Source organism: Nilaparvata lugens, chromosome 12, assembly GCF_014356525.2.
Source record: "Nilaparvata lugens isolate BPH chromosome 12, ASM1435652v1, whole genome shotgun sequence".
NCBI lineage: Eukaryota > Metazoa > Arthropoda > Insecta > Hemiptera > Delphacidae > Nilaparvata > Nilaparvata lugens.
In genome coordinates, this window is record NC_052515.1 from 34,758,937 (window position 1) to 34,784,518 (window position 25,582).

A 25,582-nucleotide genomic window follows, 5' to 3' on the forward strand; every position below is an offset into this window, starting at 1 on the left:
TACCAATTCATATCAGAGAGAAGAAGGGTGCGGATTTCAAGAACGAGTTGAAACTAAATTCAATTTCAATTTTCCCGTATTCATTTCAAGAACTAATCAGTTGATTATTGCAGTTTTTGCTGAGCGTGATGCCCGCATGAGCTCTAGGCTTGTGCGTGGGTAATGATGATGATGAGAGATGAATGGACTAGTAGTTTTAGGTGACAATTTTATCATGATACTATTTATATTGTATAAAAAAGTAAATTCGTATGGCTTTTATTGGTGGGGAGTCCCTTGGGGGAAGGTCCCACCGCCTGAATATATAATTTAAGCTGTCAATGGGCCTTACCACTGTCATATATTGTATAGATTGATGAACACAGACTAGAGGTCACTGAAATGTGACTATGTGTAACCTTATCTAAATTTGTGAGAGGAATAGCACAAGGTTATCTTATTTTTTCCCCTATCATTTTTGATGATGTACTTATTGTATAAATAATGAATAATGAAATTGCTGAGGTGGAGTTGCGGCGCAACTATAATGGATATAGTGAGGTCCACGTTATAATGACAGTGGATAAAGATAGAAAAATAGCGATGCCGATTCTCTGCATTAATTAATTATATTTCTACACTGTCAAAAACATAATTGTCATCGTTGTGGACCTAGAAAAGCATAGTACCACCGGCTTTGTCGAATGATAGACAAGGATAGCAAAACCAAAGTTGATCAAATACTGTCATTATAACGTGGACCTCACTACAGAACCCGAAATGAAATAATAAGGAACAGAATGAAATTTCAGAAATATCAAAGAAAATACAAGAAAAAAGTCTGCAATGGTACGGACATGTGGAGAGAAGGGAGGACGATTACGTGGGGGGATAAAAGATCGACCACTTAGATGTCGATGGTACTAGGAAGAGGAGAAGACCTATAGTGAGGTCCACGTTATAATGGCAGTGTTTAATTAACAATGGTACTGCTATCCTTGTCTATCATTCAACAAAGTGGATAGCGCTATCTCTTTCTCGCTTTCCTCTGTTGCCAGATCGTCTATTAACAATGTATAATTTAATAATTGATTAACAAAATATTTTATCTTAATCATGAAAATTCATTATGAAATTATTGAAAAATATAATTTCTTGCTTAATAAAATATTATTTTAAATGAGGATGAACAGTTAATATTACATTAATAAACCTGTATCAGCTACTGTCTATAGAAGGCATTGACAAGACAGAGGATCGGCATCGTTGATCTCCTATCTTTCTCCACTGCCATTATAACGTGGACCTCACTATAGAATGGATAGAACCCGAAATGAAATAATAAGAAACAGAATAAAATTTCAGAAATATCAAAGAAATAGCCTATAAGAAAAAAAGACTGCAGTGGACATGTGGAGAGAAGGGAGGACGATTATGTGGGGGAAAAAATCAGCTGATAGTTGCAGTGATAGTAGTTTTAATTTTTCTGCTCAAAATTTTCAGGTTTATTTCAATATTATTTCGGATTGTTTAATGTTATTTCCGGCTCTTATCAACCCTTCGAAATTCAAAATTCATCAGACATATCTCGAATACGTATTCTCTGAGTGTTAATCTTTGGTGAAAACAGAAATTTTAAACTTAACCTCACTTTGGACTATTTATGTGCCAAAATCAAGGAATTGAAGAAGTTTTGGGCAATTGCCTGTTTCTCTTTCCAAATATCGTGTTTGTGACTGTTCTAATAAATAAATAAATAAATATAAAAAAAGGTCGACCACTTAGATGTCGAAGGCATTAGGAAGAGGGTAAGAACTAGGAAGAAATGTGAAAAATTGTATCGCCCAAGATCTTGCAGAGAAGGGACTAACACCAAACGAAGACCATGACCGAGAGTCCTGGAAGCGACTGACCCGAAGAAGAATAAGAAGAAGAAGAAGAAGAGATTCATGGAATGATGAATAAAAAAGCTATTTGATTTGTTAGTACTGACCGTTTGTCGCACTCAGCGTTAATCTGCTGCACAAGAGCTGGCTTCTCGTTCTCGAAGAAGAAGTGCAGTTGAGGGCCCATGAACACATAGAGAGTACCCAGCAGGGAGATGGCCGCTGTTCGCACCACTTGGCTAGTGGCCAAAACACCCTTCTTCACGTTCTCCATTAGCGCTTTCGCGTTCACTCTAAAAACGGAAAAAAATTAATTTAAATCACTCAATTAGTAAGTCACAAAAAACGTTAGCTAAAACATTGACAATTCACTTAAGTTAATCAAATTAAAACTTGAGTTTGACGAACCAAGAAGGATAAGGATATATGAATGGATAACTATAGTCACCGAAGGCCAGAGAAGACCTCCGAATCAGGGTGTGGACACACCCTAATGCTAGTCCACACGTTGACCTAGTCACTGGTTCAGTGGCATGCCAAGCTGGTAAACTTCGTTGGTCTAGCCCATTAACACTGCAATGTTACCAGTGCCTCATCAAGGCCAGCGGTAGCGAGGTATAGATAAGGTAAGTTGAAGTTTAGTTTTAGTTTAGTTTAATTTTCGTCATGTAACACTACATAATCAAGCAAAGCTTGGTAGTATATGACACGTCAAAAAGTATTGAGTACAATACTAAAAAAAAAGTAATCATAAAATAGAGAAAAAAAGAAGAAAATAAGAACATACAAAGTAGTTGAAAATATATGCCAGCAAAAAATACCTACACGCGCCAACAGTTGAAGCTTTCCTCTACACTGTACGGAGATGCATCGATCAATTTAGCTTTTATTGCATTCTTAAACCTTTTTGGGCACTCACTACATTTTATTTTAATAGAAAGAGAGTTATAAGCTCTTAATGTGGCCCTTTCTCTAAGCTTGCGGTTCTGTGTTGCGGGTACTGAAGATGAACTATCTGGTAACTATGATGGATATGACTCTCTCTTAATATCTTCTCGTTTTTCTTCGTCATAGTTGCAATTTCGAGGAAGTACAGTGCAGGAACTGTTAAAATTCTAAGTCTTCTAAAAGAGTTTTTACAAGATTCATAAGGCTTCAAGTTGTCGACAATTCTGAGGGCTTTTTTTTTGCTTTTTGAAGACAGAATTGAGATTATTTTTTCCACTACCCCAGAAAATTATGCTATATTGAATTATCGACATTAAATAGCCATGGAAGACATTCAATAGTGTTTTTGTTCCAACTATATTCTTCAGTACTTTCAAAGAGAAGCAGACACTTGAGAGTTTGTTCAGAATGTGATCCACTTGATCATTCCACTTGAGACAGTTTCTGATTCTGACTCCTAAAAAGCAGACTTCATCCTGAACAATCTCATCCATCTTTTGGCTGATTGTGTCACTCAACTTACTGGTTTCAGTCAACTTGAAATCCAATAATTTGGTTTTGTTTATATTCAAACAAAGACCGTTAGCCTAAAACCAGATGTTCATTTGAAATTTTGTCGTTGGACATATCCATGATAAAACTGGGAATATGAACTAAAAGGAACACAATAAGAACTATTAAAACACAATAAAAAAAGTAACAACAATAATTAGGCCTACAGCAACTTAATTAAACAGTAAAAACACCAGAGCAGACGACAAAACAGGAAACATCACGCATTGGTTGATGGGTGGTTTGCCAGCGCTGGCCTTCACTGGCCATCATTGGCCTTCGCTCGACAAAAATCGGAGCAATTGCAAACGAAGGCCAATGTAGGCGAGCACTGGCAAACCACCCATCCACACTCTGACGCTCGTCGTCATTTGTACGTACCAGAGTTAGGTTAAGTTAGGTTAGGTTAGAGATGGGTTGCGGCATTAGAGATGTCTGATAAAATACAGAATTATCAAACCTTCATTACAATAACCATTGAAGAGCGGAACAATGACTCACTGGAATCCAAACTCCAAGAGGGCGGTCGAGAGCCAGTTGAACACTTCGACCTGCACCTTGGGACTCTTCTGGCGGTTGATGGAGTAGTCGAGCACTTCGGTTGACACCGCCTCCAGTCGGGTGGCTTCGGACAGCTCAGTCAGGCACTCGCAGGCCAGGGCGGACGTTTTAGCCTCGTTCATCTTGTCCACCACGTCTAGCAGGATGCAGCTCACTCCCACACTGCAATCGAAAGAAAACCCAATTGAATTATTGTGGAATACTGATGAGCCCCTCGGGCTAGAGAACACGCTCTAGATGCCACTGTATTCATAATATGTCAGCTGTTCTTTTGAAATTAGGGAAAGTCAAGAGAAAAATTTCTACTTGTATCAAGTTATCAATTGTAGTAATAAATTGCTTGCAACTAATAATCCAGCTGACAGCTTATTTGTCATTTGTAATTATAAATTACTAGCCGTCAGGCTCGCTACGCTCGCCATATCCGTTTAGCCATTCGTTTAGTCTGGACCCCCGACTGGATCGTCCTAACATGAGTGCACCACATCGTCTAAGTTGTGTGAGTGCACCACACCAGATTTTTATCATATGTTAGGACGATCCAGTCGGGGGTCCAGACTAAAACGTCTGGCTAAACGGATATGGCGAGCGAAGCGAGCCTGACGGCTAGTAATATAATATTCCCAGGAATAGCTCTGATTGAAGTAGCAGTACCCAATCATTTTTTCCGCGATAAATCAGGACCTCCTTAATAGGTATTTAGGAGGTACTGGATAAATTGGTATTTGGGAGGTCCTGGATAAATGCATTTCAATCTTCAACTAAATGCTAACCTGACAAAATTTTTAATTTAGTTACCAGAACAAATGCTTCGAAGAGGTACTCTCTCTAGATTATAGTTCTATATTAACATATGGTATGGACATTTCAATTATAATTTTAAGATATTGGGATAAGAAGAATATACATGCTAAAAGACGAACTTTAAACCCTTAAAAATCACCCTTAGAGTTAAAATATCGCCAAAAGATTTCTTAGTGCGCCTCTAAAGGGCCCACTGAACATACCTACTGAATTTGAAAGTTTTTGGTCCGGTAGATTTTTAGTTCTGCGAGTGAGTGAGTGAGTGAGTGAGTGAGTCAGTGCCATTTCGCTTTTATATATATATATATATATATATTATATATATATATATATATATATATATTATATATATATATATAGATTAAAATTACAATCGTATTCACTTTAAATGTTGTCCTGTTAAATCCTCATAAAGGAAGAAGGAGTGGGTCAATCACATTGGCTAACGAACTCTATCTGTATAATGGTTCAAAGAATATGTGTTGAGAATTTGAAGTTATTTGACGAAAGTTATCGTTGAACATACTCACAAACAGACGACGACTCGAGAGCCTCAAATTAAAAATTGGAACTCGCTACGCTTGTTCTGGTGTGGCGCACTCACACAACTTTCCTTGCCGTTGATCACCTGACGCTAGTGTTCCCGCGCATCTCAAGTCTACTATTCAAAGATTTGAGCCAGCTGGTGACAGGGCAATAACGCTGAAGACACACGAGGTGTACTATCTCTTCATAGTGAATCATTTAATAGAATCAACAGTTGCCAACAGTTTGCAATTGGATAATCACATTTTCTGGAATTTCGAACTTATTTTCAATTTTAGGTGAAAATGTTACTGAACATTAATTGTAGAGATTCTAATGCCTTTCCCACTCAAAATGTTATGTTTAAATTGTATCTGAAGCCTGATAATTGAGAATCTAAAATCAAACTTTGCATAGATGGGGCGGAGCCCCTGAAATTTTTACAGATATGGGACTTGTGGCAGTTGATAGAGCTTACCGATGACTATTCTAGGTATAACTTTAATCAAAATCATTGGAGCCGTTTTCGAGAAAATCGCGAAAAACCCTGTTTTTGACAACATTTTCGCCATTTTAGCCGCCTTCTTGAATCGCATTTGATCGAAATTGTTTGTGTCGGATCCGTATATTGTAAGGACCTTACGTTCCAAATTTCAAGTCATTCCGTTAATTGGGACCTTGAAACGTATAGAAATTTAGAAATTGGGGTACCTCGATTTTTTTCGGAAAGCAATACTTCCCTTACTTATGGTAATAGGGCAAGGAAAGTAAAAATGGATTGTAATATAACATTGATTAGTATAGAATTGAATATTTAGAAGAGAATACAAGAAAACATTAATGTTGGTTTAGTGAATTAATATGGTCCTTAGTGAGCCGATTCAAAAGAATAATACAATTAAATATAAAATAAAGAAGAATATTCGACAGCTTTTTGTTAGTGGGGTGTCCCTTACAGAAAGGTCTCACCTATCCTCAATATATAATTTGAGCCGTCAATGGGCCTCACAACTGTTATACTTCAGACGGTACCAACAGTTCAAATAACAAAACAAGTATATGACAGTGTAGTTTAGTCTAATTTTCGACAAAAACAATACAAAATCAAGCGATGCTCGGTAGTATTTGACACGTCAGCATATATCCGAAGATAAAATTAATATTCTGAGTGCACACTCAGAATGAATCAAATAGATTAACCCAACCTAACCTAACCTAACCCAACCTAATTCATTTATTTAAATGAATCAAATATATATGTACCTAGTTTGGGAAATGAAATTATGCCAATGATTTTTGCATGAGCAAATGAAAGCAAACATACCTTGTGACTGGGAAAGAAGTAGCAATAATCTTGACAGCTTCCAATTTCAGTTTGGCCACCTGGAAGTTGGTATCCTTGATTCCAGGCTTCTTGTTGAGGATTTTGAACAGCACTTGACTGGACACACTGGCCGGTTCTAGGGTGCCCAATGTCTGACAAATCATTCAAGAATATTAGACAAATTATTAATGAACTCATGATTTGAAAAGTGATATATCTATAATATAATAAAGGAAAGAGCTGGCTTATACACACGTACGGGATAGGAAATTAACGAATGACGCATCATCACGTCTGAACTACAGGACTAATTGACTTGAAATGTTGCATACATTCTTAATTCACCGAGGATGGTTTTAGACCTATTTTTAATTCTTCAAAATTTCAGTTTGTCAAGTCTGTAATTAGAGCCTTGCGGAGCACGGGTTACCTGCTAGTATTTGAATATAAGAAAGGAGTAAGCACTGACAATAAAATGTATATCAAAGATAATGAGGTGATTGGGTTATATAAACATAAGAGATAACAAAATAAAACTGCCGATCTGAAAAATGTTAACCGAAATAGAATATTGAATGAGCATATCAATTTAATACTCTGAGACTCGGTTGTACAAAAGCCTGTTAAAATATTAAACATGATTAAATGCCACGAGAACTTTTGATGTATTTTAGTCTTTTTTTAGTTTTTTTTTCAGTCTTTTTGATGTATTTTTCGTTCGCAGTGTAGCTCTAGTAGAATAAGCCATTGGCTGTATTGTTTTTTTTCTCATTGTATTTCTATAGTGGAACAGAATGATAATACTGCATGCTTAGTTTTCTATTATTCTAAATTTTCACTTGTTTTGTATATTTTCACGCAGAAATAAAGTCAAATTTATTATTATTATTTAGAACCAATCAGAGAAGCCTTCTCAACTGAGAAGACTTCTCTGATTGGTTCTCGAGGCATTAAATTAATCATGATCAAAATTTAAAAAGCTTTTGTACAACCGGGCCTGAGATTTTGGTATCATTGAGAAACTCTTATTAAAGCTCTATTAAATGAACAAAGAAAATTGTTTGTTAAACCGCTTGCAAAGTGCTTTAAGTAATCAATAATGAATTTTGTCTCTCAATATTTCAAATACATATTTTAGACAGTATAAGCCTGTTGAATGAATTAAGATAATTAAACTTAAATCAGATAAGTATTTTAATTTGAGTTTATAAATAAGCATTTTTAGTTGAGTTCTGAATGTATTTCACTCCTGTTTGCAGACAAGATTTTTCTTAAGCAAACAGTATTGTATTCAGTGATCTGTAATATCATTTGTGTAACCGAAATTATTGTCAAACGGAAATGTTGTCATTGAATAAAACTTTATTTGATTTGTTTTATAAAATGTTATAGTTTTTTCGTACCCACTTCTTCACTATCTTATAAATTAAACACCCTTAGCTGACGAGACGATTGAATTATATTTATATTAGATCTGGGTGAATAGAAGTTTATATCTTTAACTGAGTTAGTAAAATAATAAATTATTTCAATTACTGTATTGTGTTTCTCGTAAAAATAAAAAAAAAAGATTTGATTTGATTGGTAAGTTTCCAATTGAGATTGATGAATGAATAAATAAATAAGTTACTCATTTTTACCTGTGTGAATTGTTCCATGACAGCAAGCCTAGTTTTCCAGTTAGAATCGGCCAGGCCGTTCAATATTTCTGGAGACAAAATGGCCTCAGCTTTCTCTTGTACTTCTTCGTCACTCAGCTCTCTCTCAGTGGCCACTTTGGGAGCACTCGATTTGGCCTTTCCTGAAAAACAACGACAAACTTTCAACCAAGTTTCTTAGCAAACCATATTTATTTATTCAATCATTGTCACACTACATCAAGTTTTTTGAGTTTCACTCATATGACTGGTGACATGTCAGTATTACTATATTTATTTATTCATTGTCACATTACATCATATGCTACCACGTGGTTCTCTATCTGATCTTGATGAAGATAAACCAGATTTGTTGAATAATGAAGTCAAATTATTAAAATGGAAAGACTTGAAATTATCATGATATCACATGGTATAGAGCGTTTAAGTTCCAAATTTCACTGTTAACTCAAGCCAATTGTGCTAGTAGTTTGTGAAGCTGTGTGACGCTGGTAGTCGCTTATAATGTGCCATTCTCACACCCTCACCTGGCCTCAACAGTATTAGTCGACAGTAATCGGCTTGAAATTGGGAACATGAACGACCTATACCATGGGATATCTTCATATGATATCTTTTCTCTATGGCAGCGGTTCCCAACTGGACCCCTGGGGGGTTGAAAAAATCACGTATACTAACCTAAACTAACTAGAGTCTCCAAGACGTAATTGAAAAATCATGTTTTTGGACTCAGGGGACCTTGAAACGTATAGAAAACAAGAAATTAGGGTACCTTAAATTTTTTGGAAAGTAATACTTTCCTCACCTATGGTAATAGGGCAAGGAAAGTAAAAAAAATCACGTGTGCTCCCTTAGGTTGGCGGTTTTCCCTTCACCATGAGAACCAGCGCCAGCAACAGGGGCAGTACTTCCCGAGACGGGGGTGAGGAAAGAACTCCAATGGAGCTCAAGCTTCAGCCTGATCCCTCAGGGCCGACATTCATAGATACAATATCATTCTTAACTCTATACTCTATACTGTAAAAAATTACTTCTTACTTGGAATGGACATGCGCAGCAGAGACCGTATTCAGCGGGAGGGATACAGAGGCGCGATGTTGCCGTTTTGAAGCGGCCAGCGTTCTCCAACTTCTAGTGACTGTTCATGTGCTCATGCTACACATGCGAAGTTTCCTGTCTGAAAGTAGTCAAACGACTGACAAATTGACAGCTGCGCTTCTACATATGACTCTATTAATCACTGTAATTGGCTGATCTCCCTCCATTTTCTCCAAGTCAGAAGTAATTTTTTACGGATTATAATTATGAATTATATTATTGTGAATCTTACCGGCATTAGCAGCACCACCCTTCTTAGCCGCGGCCCCCTCCGCTTGCGGCCTTCTGCGGCTTAGCAGCACCGCCGCCGGCTGCGGCTGACGCAGGCCGCTTGACTGCTTTGGGTGCGGTCGACCCGGCACTGGGCTTGGCTGGAGCTGCGGCAGCTGGTTTCGCTGCAGCCACCTTCACTGTCGGCTGTTTCACCAGGATTTCCGCCTTCTCCGAACACTCTTTGATCTGCAAATTGCAAAAATTATAATACAAATTAAATGGCTGAATTGAATAGCTATTTCGGACTATGTGTTATCTAAATTTGGGAGAGGAATAGCACAAGGTTACCTTATTTTTCCTCTCCCTATAATTTTGATAATTTACTTATTGTATAAATGAATAAAGAAATTGAAGTATTTACAAAACGAAACATGAATAGTCCGATATGGAGAGGTACTGAATGAGATGCTCAGGATAGATCCACTATATATGTTGGTGTGGCTAAATGTCGACTTGGAAATAGATGATCCTGGGAGTAAGAAATAAGTATAAAGCATAAAACTAAAATGTCACATTTGAACAGTGTAATAGAACTACATAATTTTTATTATTTGCCATGAATTTTCACAATGAATAGATAAATTGTTGACGACGGTGAAAATTCATGACAAGTAAAATTATGGAAAAAATGAGAGGCTCTACACAGTCGGTGGTAAGGACGGGACCTGGAAACATCTACAGCAGATCAACCAGCCCGACTTCTCCCTACTGAGAGGGTCTCCCATTTGGGCAGAGTGAGTGCCAAATTAATTATATTATTTTTATCTGAGGGTATATCTTGTCAATATTATTTGAAATCATATTTTATCTTTTGAAAATAATTCCTTTTAAATTATCAATAAAAATTATATTATTCATTCTACATTTAATTATTTTACAATTAAAACCTTTCTCATGAGATAAAGAGTAAGATCCAAATTTAACCTCTCGTTAGCCAAGCGATATTTAACCCCTCATTTATTTGATCAGTACACCTTATTTATCAATTATGATATAACAGCTTTATCTTTTATTAATTTCTGTATCCAACTCCTAGAGAGTTAGGACCTGTAATTCTTGTTGAATACAATCAATATTAATTATTTTGTTACAAATTTTAAATTACATCATAAATCAAATTAGTTCAACCTTCAATTAATCAATTCCATTACAACAGAAATAAGCTATGACGATTGCAGAAGTTTTTGATCTGGAAAGTTATTCATTTATTGCACCATACAAGCGCAAATTATAACAATTATTGCGAGAGAAACAATAGTCTCTACCCAAAACTGTTTCTGGAATTTTTATTGACCGAACGTCTAGGTTTTAACTCAGATTTTCTTTTGTCTGTCTGTATGTAACGCGATTACGGCCAAACGTGTTGATAGAATTCGATGAGATTTGGCAGGAATATTCCTTTTTCAACGGCACGTCGATGTATACACAAGGTTCTTTGAAATTTTGCATTTTAAGGAGAATATGAAAAGAAAAGGAATTCCTCCATACTCTGATATCACTATAATAGCATCTACCTACTTTGAAGATAGGATCAATCAGACTAAAGAATTCTGACAAGTGGATTATTCATTGCATGCATTACACAGATGTCTGGCCGTGTCTATTTCTATAAGGTAGAGTTTCAATTTTTTTATGCTTGCCCATCAATATTCTCACATTTAAAATACAAATTTAATAGGCGATTAAAAATAAAATGATAAATGATTAAATGAACTAAATAATGCTGAAGAAATTATAATATTCTTGATTGAAAAAAAATAATTTTAAAATAGTTGAGAAATATTTTTATCAGATGGAAAGATTATCACGGAACTGGATGAATTATCATATGGGATAAAAATTCAAACGTGAACTGAGTTTTTGATCTTGGAGAAAACAAATAACAGTTTTTAAGAGTAAATTATGATTCAACTGAATCAACTAGAACAGGTGACATCAGATACTTGTGGATGAGAAAACTTCGTGAGGTCTAGGAATAACTGTGTAAATAACCTACTAGGAAACAAAGAAATTGGAACTTTTAGAAGTCCTTTATACAATGAAGGATTATACAATATAATTTTACAATATTAGAGTTTCAACTGAGGTTGACTGAACATTATAATAATGAGAAATTACTACGTTGTACATTTTGCTGCTATGTACTTTAAAACATGACAGCAAGACGGATTGTAAAACTAGAAGTAAAAAAAATCAGTCTAATCTCTTTTCGGAATTCAACTGCAATTAACTGTAAACCAACTCAGTGACTGAATAGCAAATATACTATTGCGGAAATAAAAATGTTACCTTTGCCAATTTCAAAGCATCGACGTTCTCCAAGAACGGTGTGATTGCTTTCTCAGAGACCACCTTCATGGCTGTACCCAGCGCTTCTGCTGAGTTGTCTCTTACCGTCGGATCTGAAATTGCATTCACAAATAATTATCAACAAATTACAAATTATAATTATCAATAATTCACAAAAATTATAGTAGCGCCTCAAATTGTTCAAGATAAATATGAAAATAAAGAGTATTTACTACAACGAAAGATTCTTCTGTCTGCTAATTTATTATGAGAAAATAATGGAACTTTTAAAGAAAATAACGGAAGAATGAATTATTAATAGGAGCAAGTCTTAAACATAGGTGAACCAATACTTGAACATGGAGATTAACCTTTGGTTTTTTTACAATTACATGTAATATAGAACAGTATTTAATTGGTACATGTAATTTAGATGAATAGGGATATCATTTCGTTATTATTTGTGATTGAATGAATTACATTACCTTAATTTTTTATGTATGTATTTTAGGCAAGTGCTGTAGCTTATAATTATTTTTGTAAAGCTTTTTTGTATTTTGTTTTTGGCAAATAAATTCATTCATTCAGTTTAGACTGGCCACTAACGATACGATGGCCATGAGTGATATGCTTGTCAGATGAACATTCATTAAGTACTTCACCTCGCAGTAAATTCTAAATAACATTTTCCTTAGTATGCCTATTCGACAGAAGAATACAATAGAATAGTAAATAGAATACAATATTCGACAGCTCTTCTAAGTACCTTCAAGTAGATACTAAATATCGTATCGTTAGTGGCCAACCTTAGTGTGACTATCATTGTTTTTGAAAAGCTTTTAACATACTATGGCCCGGTTGCACAAAAGCCAGTTAAATTTTAATCGTGATTAATTTCACGAGAGCCAATCAGAGTTTTTTTTTTGAAAAGGAGGCTTCTCTGATTGATCCTCGTGAAATTAATTACGATTAGAATTTAACCGGCTTTTGTACGGTTTATTGCTAAGGTTTTTTCGAAAAGAAGGCTTCTCTGACTGGTTCTCATAGAATTAATCACGATTAAAATTTAACCGGCTTTTGTGCGGTTTATTGCTTTTGTAAGGTTTTTCGAAAAGTAGGGTTTACTGATTGGTTTTCATGGAGTTAATCAGGTATAATTTAACCAGCTTTTGTGCAACCGGCACAAAGGATTTTTATTTATTTGATACAGAGATTAACAAAAAGAATACATGCAAACAACAACAACAATACACATTAGAACAAAATAAAAAGAAAGTGTAATGCATTTGAAATGCATACCTGATTCATTCAACGTCTTGCACAGAGCCGCTGTATAGACTTTGAGAAGTTTCTTAGTGAGTATGAGTGTGGTGCACCGCTGGAAGCATCTCGACAAAAATATGGCGGTCTCGGCTTTAACCGACGGGTTCTTGTTGTCCAGGGCACCTAGCACGTCCTCCTGTATTGCTTCCAAGGTTGTCTAAACATTCAAAAACAAAGCCGAATTAAATTCCAGTAATTCGATCAATAATTGAAGAGATCATGAGCTGCACTAGATCACGATTAGTTCTTGATTGCATTCATGCCCTATAGGGTTAACAGTCCATTAGATATAATGAGTGTCCTAGAAACCGGGCCTCAAACTGATATGTCTTCTGTAGTGAGGTCTACGTTATAATGGCAGTGGAGAATGATAGGAGAACAACGTTGCCGAACCTCTGTCTTGCCAATGCCTTCTATAGACGGTAGCTGATACATGCTTATTGATGGAATATTAACGGTCCATTCTCGTTAAAAGTAATCAATTATATTTTATTAAGCAAGAAATTATATTTTTCTATAATTTCATAATGAATTTTCATAATTATTAAGATGAAATATTTGGTTACTTCTACATTGTAAAATGATCTGGCAACAGAGCAAAGCGAGAAAGAGATTGCGCTATCCGCTAACTGTTCATTCTCGTTTAAAATAATCAATTATATTTTATTAAGCAAGAAATTATATTTTTCAATAATATAATGAATTTTCATGATTGAGATAAAATATTTTGTCAATGAATTATTAATTCAACATTGTTAGAAGACGATCTGGCAACAGAGCAAAGCAAGAAAGAGATAGCGCTATCCGCTTTGTTGAATGATAGACAAAGATAGCAATACCATTGCTAATCAAACACTGCCATTATAACGTGGGCCTCCCTATAGATCAAGATTAGTTCTTGATTGCATTCATACCCTATAGGTTTAACGGTCCATTAGATATAATGAGTGTCCTAGAAACAAGGCCTCAAACTGATATAAATTCTATAGTGAGGTCCACGTTATAAAGGCAGTGAAGAAAGATAGGAGAACAACGTTGCCGAACCTCTGTCTTGTCAATGCATTCTATAGACTGTAGCTGATACAGGTTTATTGATGTAATATTAACTGTTCATTCTCTTTTAAAATAATCAATTATATTATTTCATTAAGCAATAAATCATATTTTTCAATTATAGCATAATACATTTCCATAATTAAGATGAAATATTTTGTCAATTAACTATTAATTCTACATTGTTAAAAGACGATCTGGCAACAGAGCAAAGCAAGAAAGAGATAGCGCTATCCGCTTTGTTGAATGATAGACAAAGATAGCAATACCATTGCTAATCAAACATTGCCATTATAACGTGGGCCTCCCTGTAGATCAAGATTAGTTCTTGATTGCATTCATAACCTATAGGTTTAACGGTCCATTAGATATAATGAGTGTCCTTGAAACCAGGCCTCAAACTAACAATTCTTGTAGCATATTCCATTAGTCAAACAATTAAAATAATTTGAGAGAATAATAGCATAACACACCGAATGGTACGTTGGAATTTGTTTTTACTTGGCCGTTAAAATTGCTTGTTGAAATTACATTTCTTGTTGCTCTGGAGTGTGAGCTGACTGGAGCCCGAATTCTAGACTTATTAAATCTAATGGACCAATAAATTTATAGGTTAACGGTCCATCAGATATAATGAGTGCCCAAGAAACCGGACCTCAAACTGATATGTCTTCTAGCATATTCCATTCAACAAACATTAAAATAATTTGAGTGATTAATTGCAAACATACGCTTGGTACACAGCATCGATAGTCTCGTTCTAGACTTACTAAATCTATAGGTTTGACGGTCCATCAGATATAATGAGTTTCCTAGAAACCGGGTCTCAAACTAATAACCATTCTAGCATATTCAATTCAATTCAAACAATTAAAATGATCAGAGGAATAATAGCAAACACACCGCTTGGTGCACAGCATCGATAGTCTCGTTCGATACTTATTAGATCTATAGGTTTAACGGTCCATCAGATATAATGAGTGTCCTAGAAACCGGGTCTCAAACTAGAAACCATTCTAGCATATTTAATTCATCAAACGTAGTCGAGTGGATCAGATGCTGGCTTCATGATTCAGACGCCCGGGTTCAAATCCCGGCCCGGGCAAGATATTTATCTCGGGCCACTCCCGTGTTTCGGATGGACACGTTAACCGTCGGTCCCGGCTGCCTAAAAAGCAGTCGTTAGGTCATGTCAGAGGCCCTGAAATTGATCAGTTGCGACCTGAAAACTCTGACACCAGACCTGAGCCAGCCAGGTCACTCGATATTATTATTATATTATTATTATAATTCATCAAACAATTAAAATGATCAGAGTAAATAATAGCAAACACACCGCTTGGTGCACAGCATCGATAGTCTCGTTCGATACTTATTAGATCTATAGGTTTAACGGTCCATCAGATATAATGAGTGTCCTAGAAACCGGGCCTCTAATTACTGATTCTTCTAGTATATTCCATACATGAACAATAGTTCTTTGAGAGAATAATTGCAACATACCGCTTGGTACACAGCATCTATGGTCTCGTTCTAGACTTATTAAATCTACATATTGAACGGTCCATCAGACAGGTGTGTTAATTGTCCAAGAAACCTGGCCTCAAGCTAATAATTCTTCTAGCATATTCCATGCATCAAACAATAAATAGAGTACGTGTCCCGTCGTTTCGCATCCGTGACTTTGAAACGGCATTTGGGCAAGGTATGGTTCGCCGGGTAATATTCACAACTTTGCAAAAAAATAGACTTTTCCTACAGTTACGTTGAAAAGTGGCCATTGCTGCACTGATTACAGAACGCAAAGAATCACTTTTCCGCTCTAGTGCGGGAAAAATTTTTCTGCACTCCAGATTTGCAACATGGCAACGCAAAATACTTAGTAGGTTATATGGAGCAACAGTGCAGCAAAATCAAAATGAAGTTGGTAACAGTGACTGCTGTGGCTGCTATAGTGAGCAGAGGTGCAACCAAGCACAACGCGCTAATTATTAGTATTATATATTATAACCAAGGACAACATTTTTATTCAATTTGACAATAAATTAAGGTTTTTATCAATAATAAAATTACACAGAAAAACATTTGATGCATTTCAGGCAATTTTACCAATAATTACCCACTTTTCATATTCAATGGTAACTGTAGGAAAAACTTAATGTGAAATACGTGCGCAAAGTTCCTCTGCTGCACTCAACAAACCATTCCGCCCGAGCCGTAGGCGAAACGTAAACGTTTCTTTCGGTGCAGCAAACTGTCACTTTGCGCACTAGTTGCACAAATAACTATTTCCTCCAGCTACTGTCTAAAGTACTTACTTTACTCCCTGAAACCTAATACTAAAGTGTCACTTTTTCGCTCTCGGTAGTAAAAAACTGAAAAACTCCCTAGGGAGTAAAAGTGACTCCATTTAAATAGCATAGGAAGCATCTCTAATTCAAAAACTCACATTGTAATAGGTTAGAAGGTCTAAGCTCAGATGAGAAAGCGTAATAGAGGTGTCTGTCATTGAGTCAACTGAATTCAATACCACAACAAGAAATTTGAACAACTCATGAAATATATGTTTGTATGATATTATATTCTTATTTTGTAGACGATAAAAATTTAAACAATTTTAAAAATATTTTATTCTATTCAAAATACCAGCCAACAAATATTTTTGATCTGCAATTCAAATCTGAAACGCGTGATCTGGAGTCAGCCATTTTTGGTAGCCGCTCAGCTGATATAATTGTTACAACTTTTGCCAATAGATAGCGCAATCGGCAGTGCCAATCAGCGACCGGTTTTTAAATTTTAGATTTTAGGTTATGTTGTTAGGAAACATTGTCACCAATACGTAAGTTTTTAAAATGATTTTATTTGCAGTTTCTTTAAAAAAATGTAGATGGAGGAAAAATGTTGTGTACATCACGAGCGAAAAATACTTTTTCTCCCTCAGGAAAATTGTTGCCCTCGGCTTCGCCTCGGGCTTCAAACTTTTTCCCACAGGGAGAAAAAGTCGTACTTTTCACTCTTGATATACAAATAACTATTAGAGACCCTAAATCCCTAGATGCAGGATTCGTTCATTCTTCATGAATGAAAGAGTTGCAACGTATCACCAACAATTGAAAGAGCATGTTGAACGAATTTCAGCTGATAGGCAGTGTTGTGCTAAAAGGACATAGCTCCTTGAGTATCTTATCGGATGCAACAAGTTGCTTTCGAGAAGATACAAAAGAGCATCTGTTGCTTATGGAAAGATACATTTTTCAAAAATGTTCGAACGGGTGGTATTGTAGTCTATAGTGAGGTCCACGTTATAATTGCAGTGGAGAAGAAAGATAGAATAACAACGTTGCCGAAACTCTGTCTTGTCAATGCCTTCTATAGACGGTAGCTGATACAGGTTTATAGATATGAACTGTTCATTCTCGTTTAAAATAATCAATTATATTATTTCATTAAGCAATAAATTATATTTTTCAATAATATAATATATTTTTATAATTAAGATGAAATATTTTGTCAATTAACTATTAATTCTACATTGTTAGAAGACGATCTGGCAACAGAGCAAAGCGAGAAAGAGATAGATCTATTTGCTTTGTTGAATGATAGACAAGGATAGCAATATCATAGCTAATCAAACACTGCCATTATAACGTGCACATCACTATAGTGGCCCTCCGTCGATAGGCAAAGCTACAGGACTGTATTTGAGTGAATAAATAAATGAATAAATGAATGAATAATAATCGCACTCACCGCCTGGTAGACAGCATCAATGGTCTCTCGCAGTGCAGCGACAACGTTGGCCTTCTTCTCCCTAAACTTCTCGAGCAGCACTGGGATGCAGGTGGAAGCGTACTGCGAGAAGCGCTTCTTCAGCCCCGAAGCCAGGCCACCCAGGTTCTTGGTTGCCATCGCCACCACAACCACGTTGGAGTCTTTGCTGATCAACTGTGCAAATCACAAACAATTTGTTCAACTAATTGAATGAAAAAACAAGTAAAATATTGTGTAGAAAAGAATATGTTAATTCACAAATAAATATATTTCAATGTGCATTAGGTATCATCAAGAATAAAATCCTAGCTATAAAACTAACTGAAAATTCGATGAACCAATTAATACGCATACATAATCATTACTCAAAATAAGTATTTATTACATCCACAGACAAATTGAAAAATTCTTCTACATTCTCTGTTAGCAGCTTTTTAATTTGCGTTCAAAAACGGGCTTCATTCATATTTCTCACACTAACAGGCAGCTTATGAATGCCTTAATTGACAATATTCTATAATGGCCTTGAAGTTTTTTTTAACCTGACAAAAAGTCATTCAGATGACTTGCTTGTCTGGTGAAATGCCTGTGTATCTCAGACCTATACATATAGTATTAGAGAAGTGTGAATATTTGAAAGAATAAGACTAAACAGTAATGACAACATCAATGACTTATTCTTTGAATTATGGAGAAATACGTACCACAACATCTCTCACCATACAATCAAATTATTAAGTATGAATATATTAATAAAACAAATACAACAGCGCAAATAAAAACAAATCAAGAGTTCAGTGTAATGAAGTAATCAATCAAGTAGAATATAGTATCATGAGGTGATGGAAAGAGAATTAGAAGTAGTTGAATTTGGTAGGTTTATAGCAATATAAATATTTTACTTTTTACTCTGTCATTGTGACAACAGAATTTGTTACATAAAACTTGAAAGTGCTACGATCTTATGAGGAAACAAATTTGATTAAATGCAATTTCTAATTTATTTCCATCAATATAAAATTGTTTCTCAAGGTGCAATTCCTTAGCGACGACTCGAGACGCGCGTTTGGAAACGCATGGTAGAAGCCGCCGCGGCAAGAGCAATTAAGTTAACCTCATGAGACTCATAGGATTTTTATGTTTGTATGAGTTATGGCGGCAGATGAATTAGAAGTCTTTGCTACTATATTGTTGTTACGATTCATATCTAATGAATCATCAAATCTAATGAATTTATAGGTAATGAAAACACTGGGATATTGTCAAAAATATCAATTATTGTAAAATAACAAACATGTTTCGACACCAATGGTATTAATCAATGCATTAACACAAACACACCAATGGTGTCGAAAATGTTTGTTATTTTACAATAAATAAGTGATATTTTTGACAAAAACCCAGTGTTTTCATTACCTATAAATTCATTAAGAATAAGAATAAGAAACTTTATTGGCCATTAAACAAACATAGATGTAATAGACTTCGTCAATTAACATAATACATAGATACATAGTCAAACATATATCAAATAAAACATGAAAAGAAATTATAATATAGGTATTCAAGCTACAATAAGGTTACTAGTATCAAATTCCATGAACTCTTTAATATTATAAAAAGGATTTTTTCCAAGCCAATGATTAATTACTGTCTTAAAGCGTTTAACATGCAAATTTCTTATTCTAAGAGGGAGCTTATTGAATAATACATAACTTTGATACATATGGCTTTTATGTGTCTTGGACAGTCTTACGTAAGGAGTTTGGAGATCAGTGTTTATTCTGGTATTATATTCATGATTATCACTGTTTCGAGAAAAACTGTTCAATTTGTTCTTAACCTGTAGCAAATTGTAATAAATATACAATGAAGGTACTGTCATTATTCCAAATTTTATGAAACTCTCTCTACAGGAATCTCTTTGCTGTAGGTCAGCAATGATTCTAATAACTTTTTTTTTTTGTTGAATAAGAACCTTTTTTGAATTGCTGCTGTTTCCCCAAAGCATAACCCCATAGCTTATCAGTTTGGTGTAAGGGTAAGCATTTCTGACCGGCAATTAGGAGGTATTGGGTTCGATTCCCGGGCTGACAAAAAATTTTTGAATAGTAGCGTTCATCGAATTTCCATCTAGCTGTTTACCGTGTTGTCAATATTTGCAGTAGCAGAAGTCTTCGGGGTGAATTACAGCATCTATTTTGGATTTTCGTTAATAATAATAATTTTCTCTATGTTATAAGCATGGAAAAATCGTGAGAACGTATCAACCTACCTTTTTCAGAGCCTTAACCAGTTCGAAATAGTCGCCGTTCTCCAGTTTGGGAGCGCTTTTCAGGAGGTTTTCGAGTGTTTCCATGGCTTCCTTGCGCTCCTGCCACTTCTTGGCCTCCACTTTATCGTAGAAGTCTTTGGGCAGTTTGGCCAGAATGTTGACCGGCTCCATCAGTTCGTAGGGGTCGATCTCCTGGCCGTCTACTTCCTCTTCATCCTCGCCACCTGCTCCTACAAATAGAAAATAAAGGAACAAATATAGGACAAGTTGTATTATTAATATAGGTTGGTTTTGCAGGCAGCGCCTAATATGTTATTTTGATTCAATTCAATTCAATTTATAATTGCATCCCAAACATCCGAATAATCAGACTGAGGATACGTCAAAAAGAGCAACCTAGGGGAGGTTCTCAACACAGTTGATTTAAAAAGTTACTCGTTTTTATTTAAGGATGTATTATTTTTTTGCTCAACTTTGTATTATTATTTTTACTGCATTATTTTTGTTATGGCGAAATAAAATTTTATTTGAATACAGAGTGTTTGAAAAGAACTCCCTAGTTTTGATGTGTCATAGAATCTGTAAAAAGTGATATACACTATTCTAGTTTGTGGTGTTTGATTCAGCAACTGTCCAAGTTTTGCCCCCCTGCAGTTGGCAGACCTGCTTGACCTTAAGACGGCGCCAGGGAACAATTCCTTCAGTTGACACTCGCTCTCCGGGAAGGTGGATAGGGAGAGCTCGCCCAATTGCTTGGCCACCAAGAAGCCCGGACTAAACCCCTCTGGACTTTTTCTTTTGGGGACACATAAAAAATGTTGTGTACAGTGAAAAAATCCGAGACATAAACCATTTACGGGAAAGAATCGCCAAGGTGGTTGGGACTATTACACCTGATATGTTGGTGAATACATGGCTTCCTTGCGCTCCTGCCACTTCTTGGCCTCCACTTTATCGTAGAAGTCTTTGGGCAGTTTGGCCAGAATGTTGACCGGCTCCATCAGCTCGTAGGGGTCGATCTCCTGGCCGTCTACTTCCTCTTCGTCCTCGCCACCTGCTCCTACAGATAGAAAATAAAGGAACTAATGTAGGACAAACTGTAGTAATATAGGTCGGTTATTCAGGCAGCGCCTAATATTTTATTTTTATTTACAAAGCAAATACTACGTGATGAGTAAGTATTTATTTTAAAATTTATTATTATACAAATAAATTTTATTTCCATTAATATACAAATAAACAATCAATAAAATCTACATAATATTCAAAAATACAATACATGATATTTACTACAAATATAAATAAAAATTACATTTTTTTCGGAAATTAACCTACTCAACTATGGGAAACCCATGTTCTAGAGCAGGTATAGTAGTAGAACAATCAAATTTAGAGTGGGGGTGCAAATACATTGGGTAAGTGAGCTCACATATTGTTCGAAATTATGTTTTCTTTATTATGTCTTCCAGTTGCTGTGATCCAGTTTTTAACGGCGCATTTAACTTTTCTTGAGTTTTCTATTATCTTGATGTGTATAGGAAGTAAATTGTGGAGTTTTGGTACTAGGTGGTTGAATTTTCGTTGATATATTGCCTTCCTAGCCACGTTCGTAATAAGGTTTCGGCTTCTTGTGTTATGAGTGTGGTTCCTATGTTGAAAGCTTTCCGGGTTTTTGTGTAGTCTGCAAATTATTTCCAAGGAGTAGAGCTGTCTTATGTCCATCACACCAAACTCATTTGTAGAGCTGGTCTAACGGATATTATTTTTCTCAACTTTGTATTATTAATTTTACTGCATTATTTCTGTTATGGAGAAATAAAATTTGATTTGAATATAAATATCTCTCTAATAGGTGGTTATCACTTTCCAAAGGAATATGAATCTCTTCATGAAGTCAATAAGAAAATAGAAATCACACAACATCAGCCAGTGAGCCTGAGCAATAGAGAAAATATAGCATAAGAAGATGTCGGGCGTTCATGTTCCAAATTTCACTGTTCAAGCCAATAGTCCTAGTAGTTCTTTTTTGTGAAGCTATGTGACTCTGGTAGTCTCTCATACTGTGCTTACACTCTCACCGGGTCAAACCAGTAATAATAGGCTAGGCGACAGTAACAGGATTGAGTTGACAAAAATCGGCTTGAATTTTGAAACATAAACGACGTGACGTATAACATGGTATATCTTCTTATGCTATATTTACTCTAAGGTATTCTTTACTCTACAACTTTACTTAACTGTACTCTACTCTAGAGGTGGGTTTTGGTTTGTGGTTTAACTGCCGACGTGTACCACGACAGGCATTGTTGTCAGGTGACATTCATAATGTCAAAATTTGCCGACCAGATAGACTTGACTAAGGCGTTGCACCCTTCAGTCTACTAGTAATACCTGGTCGCGAGTTCGAATCCCGCCAAATCCCATCGAATAGGCATGGAAGTTTGATCATCTCATAATTCACCTCGCACTTCCCATTACCCACGCACAAACAAAAAGCTCATGTGGGCATCATCCGAAAAAATCAAATGTGCTAAATGACTAAACTAATTAAATCAACTTTTAAGTAAAATAATTCATTCACCTCCGTCCTCATCGGCAGCCTCAGCCGCCACCCTAGCCTGCCGGGCCTGCTGCGACCGCAGCCATCTTGTGGGCGTGGCCTTGGGCTGGCCACGCCCCTTCTCAAACTCCGTCTCCAGCTCGGTCATTTGCACCGGTTTCAATGCAGTCAACTGCGGGGCGAGGGCGGCGCCGATCCAGCGATGCATCTCCACCACCATGGCCTTGGTCTCGTCTCGCACTCCCTTGTCGCGGTCCTCCAGGAGTGCCGGCATTCGCTTCACCAGCGGCTTCACGTTCACCACCTTCACGCCGAACTCTCTGCGGTGGAGAAGAAGACAGTCGGTTACAGTCAAGACAATGAAAGTCAGATTCAGATTCCTTCATTCATTTATTTAACAAGACAAAATTCAACTTATTGAATTGAATTGAAAATGTCTTTATTCATCAAAATGCACAAAATACATCTGAACAGTGTCAAATTACAAAAAGAATTATTAATATCGTCACAAAATCATCCTTTACACATACAGAAGTCAAAAATTCTGATAAAAAACAAGATTCTAAAATCTTACAGTCAAATTGACATACTCCTGCAAAGAGTATAGAGATAGTCCCACCAAATATTCCTTTAATTTTTTTGTAGATATTCAACCTCCTCTATTTCTTTCAACTCTCTAGGAAGTATATTGAAAAATTTTCTCCTCATAAAAAGTGTTTTTTTCTTAAAGATATCCAATCTATGCCTCTCCTCGATCCTTCCAAGTCTGGTGTTGTAGCCATGTGTTTCGTTTCTTGATCCTGTTGACGAGTATTTTTTAAAGTACATGACTACGTCAAAAATATATTGCCCATAGATTGTTAAGATTCCAAACTGTGGAAAAACGAGTTTTACTGAGTCTAATCTTTTTAACTTCATTATTATTCTGAGAGTTCTTTTTTGTTGTAATAGTATCTTATTAAGGTTACTCTTGGTTGTACTTCCATAGATAGCAAGTCCGTATGCCAGATGAGATTAAAGAGTGGTACAGGTATTTACGTTCTAGCGTAAAAAATAATTACCAGTAATATAAAAATAACAAGGTGAATCATATTAACCTAGAGTTATACATTAATATTTAGGAAAGAGATATGATGAAACCAGTAATATTTAAAAAAAAAAATTGCATGGTTGCCTGTAAAGTCGGTATACGGGCGAAAGTTTTACGTGACAACGACTTTGAGTGGTAAAATAATTCATGTGAATATTCATTCGTATAGTAGGAAGAAGGATGAAATAATAGTAACAATTTAAAACATTTATTTATACAAAGAATTATATTGAAAACATTAATTTATACAAAGAATCTCGCACTGAACCACAACATTGTGATTACTACAACATAACCAGAGAAAACTCTTATAATGCTATTATTAATTCTGTGAACATAACCTATTCACTTATTCACCTAAGCAGGTACAGTCGCAGGAGATTGCTTGCGGCGCCTGCGCAGGTTGACTGCTCCGTTTCACTCTCTCTCCAGGTGAATGCCTTCGGCTGCAGCGTTGCTCGCCACTGCTCCTATTCGTGCTCTTTCCAGACGACCGTGAACCGAAACGAACGCTCTCACTCGCTCTCATTGTGAGCGCATAACGTGGGAACGTAACGCAGTTTCTTAAAGTGTCACCCGGCAAACCAATTTATAAGACGTAGTCACGTCAAAATAACAAGGTGAATCATATTAACTCAGAGTTTTACAAAAATATTGAGCAAAGAAGTATGATGAAATATGCGAAAGTTGAGGTATTGCTGTAATTCCAGTAACATTCAGTTATCCGTTATTCAGTTAAAATCCAGTAACAGTTATTGTATTCCAGTAACATTGTCTGTAATGTCTTCACATGAAACGATGATAAAGTTTGTTCCTTTAGATGTCCATTCTCAAGAATGGTATCGAGGGAGAGAGAGGGAACCAAGATGGGAATGCAGAAAACAAGGATTTCATCTACCTTTAATTAGTATTGCCTTAGTATTCTACCGATGTTTTCACATCGGTGTCGTTTGTTAAATTAGTAAATAAATTTCGAACCGGAAATTTCCTGTCTCTTGCATGATCATGGCAGATTTGACATAAATATATTACATTTGACATGAGTGGAATTAGGTTTAGGAAAATAGAGATGAATTCTTCCATTTTGAAAAGCTTATCTGAATAAAACAGATCATGACAAATTTGATATAAATACTGTGAAAATAATACCATAGAGAAACACTAGCATAAGTAGATATCCCATGGTATAGGGCTTTTATGTCGTAGCTTTTACTGTTATCTCAAGTCTATAGTCCGCGTAGTTCTTTCCCGTGAAGCTTTATGACGCTGGTAGTCTCTTATATTGTGCCGTTCATACACTCTTACCCGGTCAAAACAGTAAAAATCGACAACAATCGACAGTAATCGGCTTGAGATAACAGTGAAAGTTGCGACATAAACGCCCTATACCATGGGATATGTACTTACGCTATTGTTTCTCTATGATAATACAGAGTGATTATAAAAGGATTTTACAACTTTGAAAGCACATAAATGTTTATTGAAATTATTTACAGAATTGAGAAACGTATCATTTTGTTACAAAACACTTCAAGTTTAAGGTGTGGGTGTTATTTTGGTTGGATGTGACAGCCGTTGGTAATGCGACATACATCCCACCGATAATCGAT

At 35.8% G+C, this 25,582-nt stretch overlaps 1 protein-coding gene across 1 annotated transcript in view; it reads right to left on the bottom strand.

Moving 5' to 3' along the window:
• The window catches only part of LOC111050490 (cytoskeleton-associated protein 5), an 81,963-nt gene that overhangs the window by 50,674 nt on the left and 5,707 nt on the right, over nt 1-25,582 (bottom strand). The window contains 13 exon segments of the mRNA XM_039438572.1: nt 1,973-2,158; nt 3,867-4,088; nt 6,580-6,731; nt 8,220-8,380; nt 9,568-9,743; nt 9,745-9,794; nt 11,898-12,010; nt 13,197-13,377; nt 18,027-18,221; nt 20,323-20,552; nt 20,990-21,117; nt 21,235-21,382; nt 22,904-23,202. Of these exon segments, the coding sequence (XP_039294506.1) occupies nt 1,973-2,158; nt 3,867-4,088; nt 6,580-6,731; nt 8,220-8,380; nt 9,568-9,743; nt 9,745-9,794; nt 11,898-12,010; nt 13,197-13,377; nt 18,027-18,221; nt 20,323-20,552; nt 20,990-21,117; nt 21,235-21,382; nt 22,904-23,202 (2,241 nt within the window).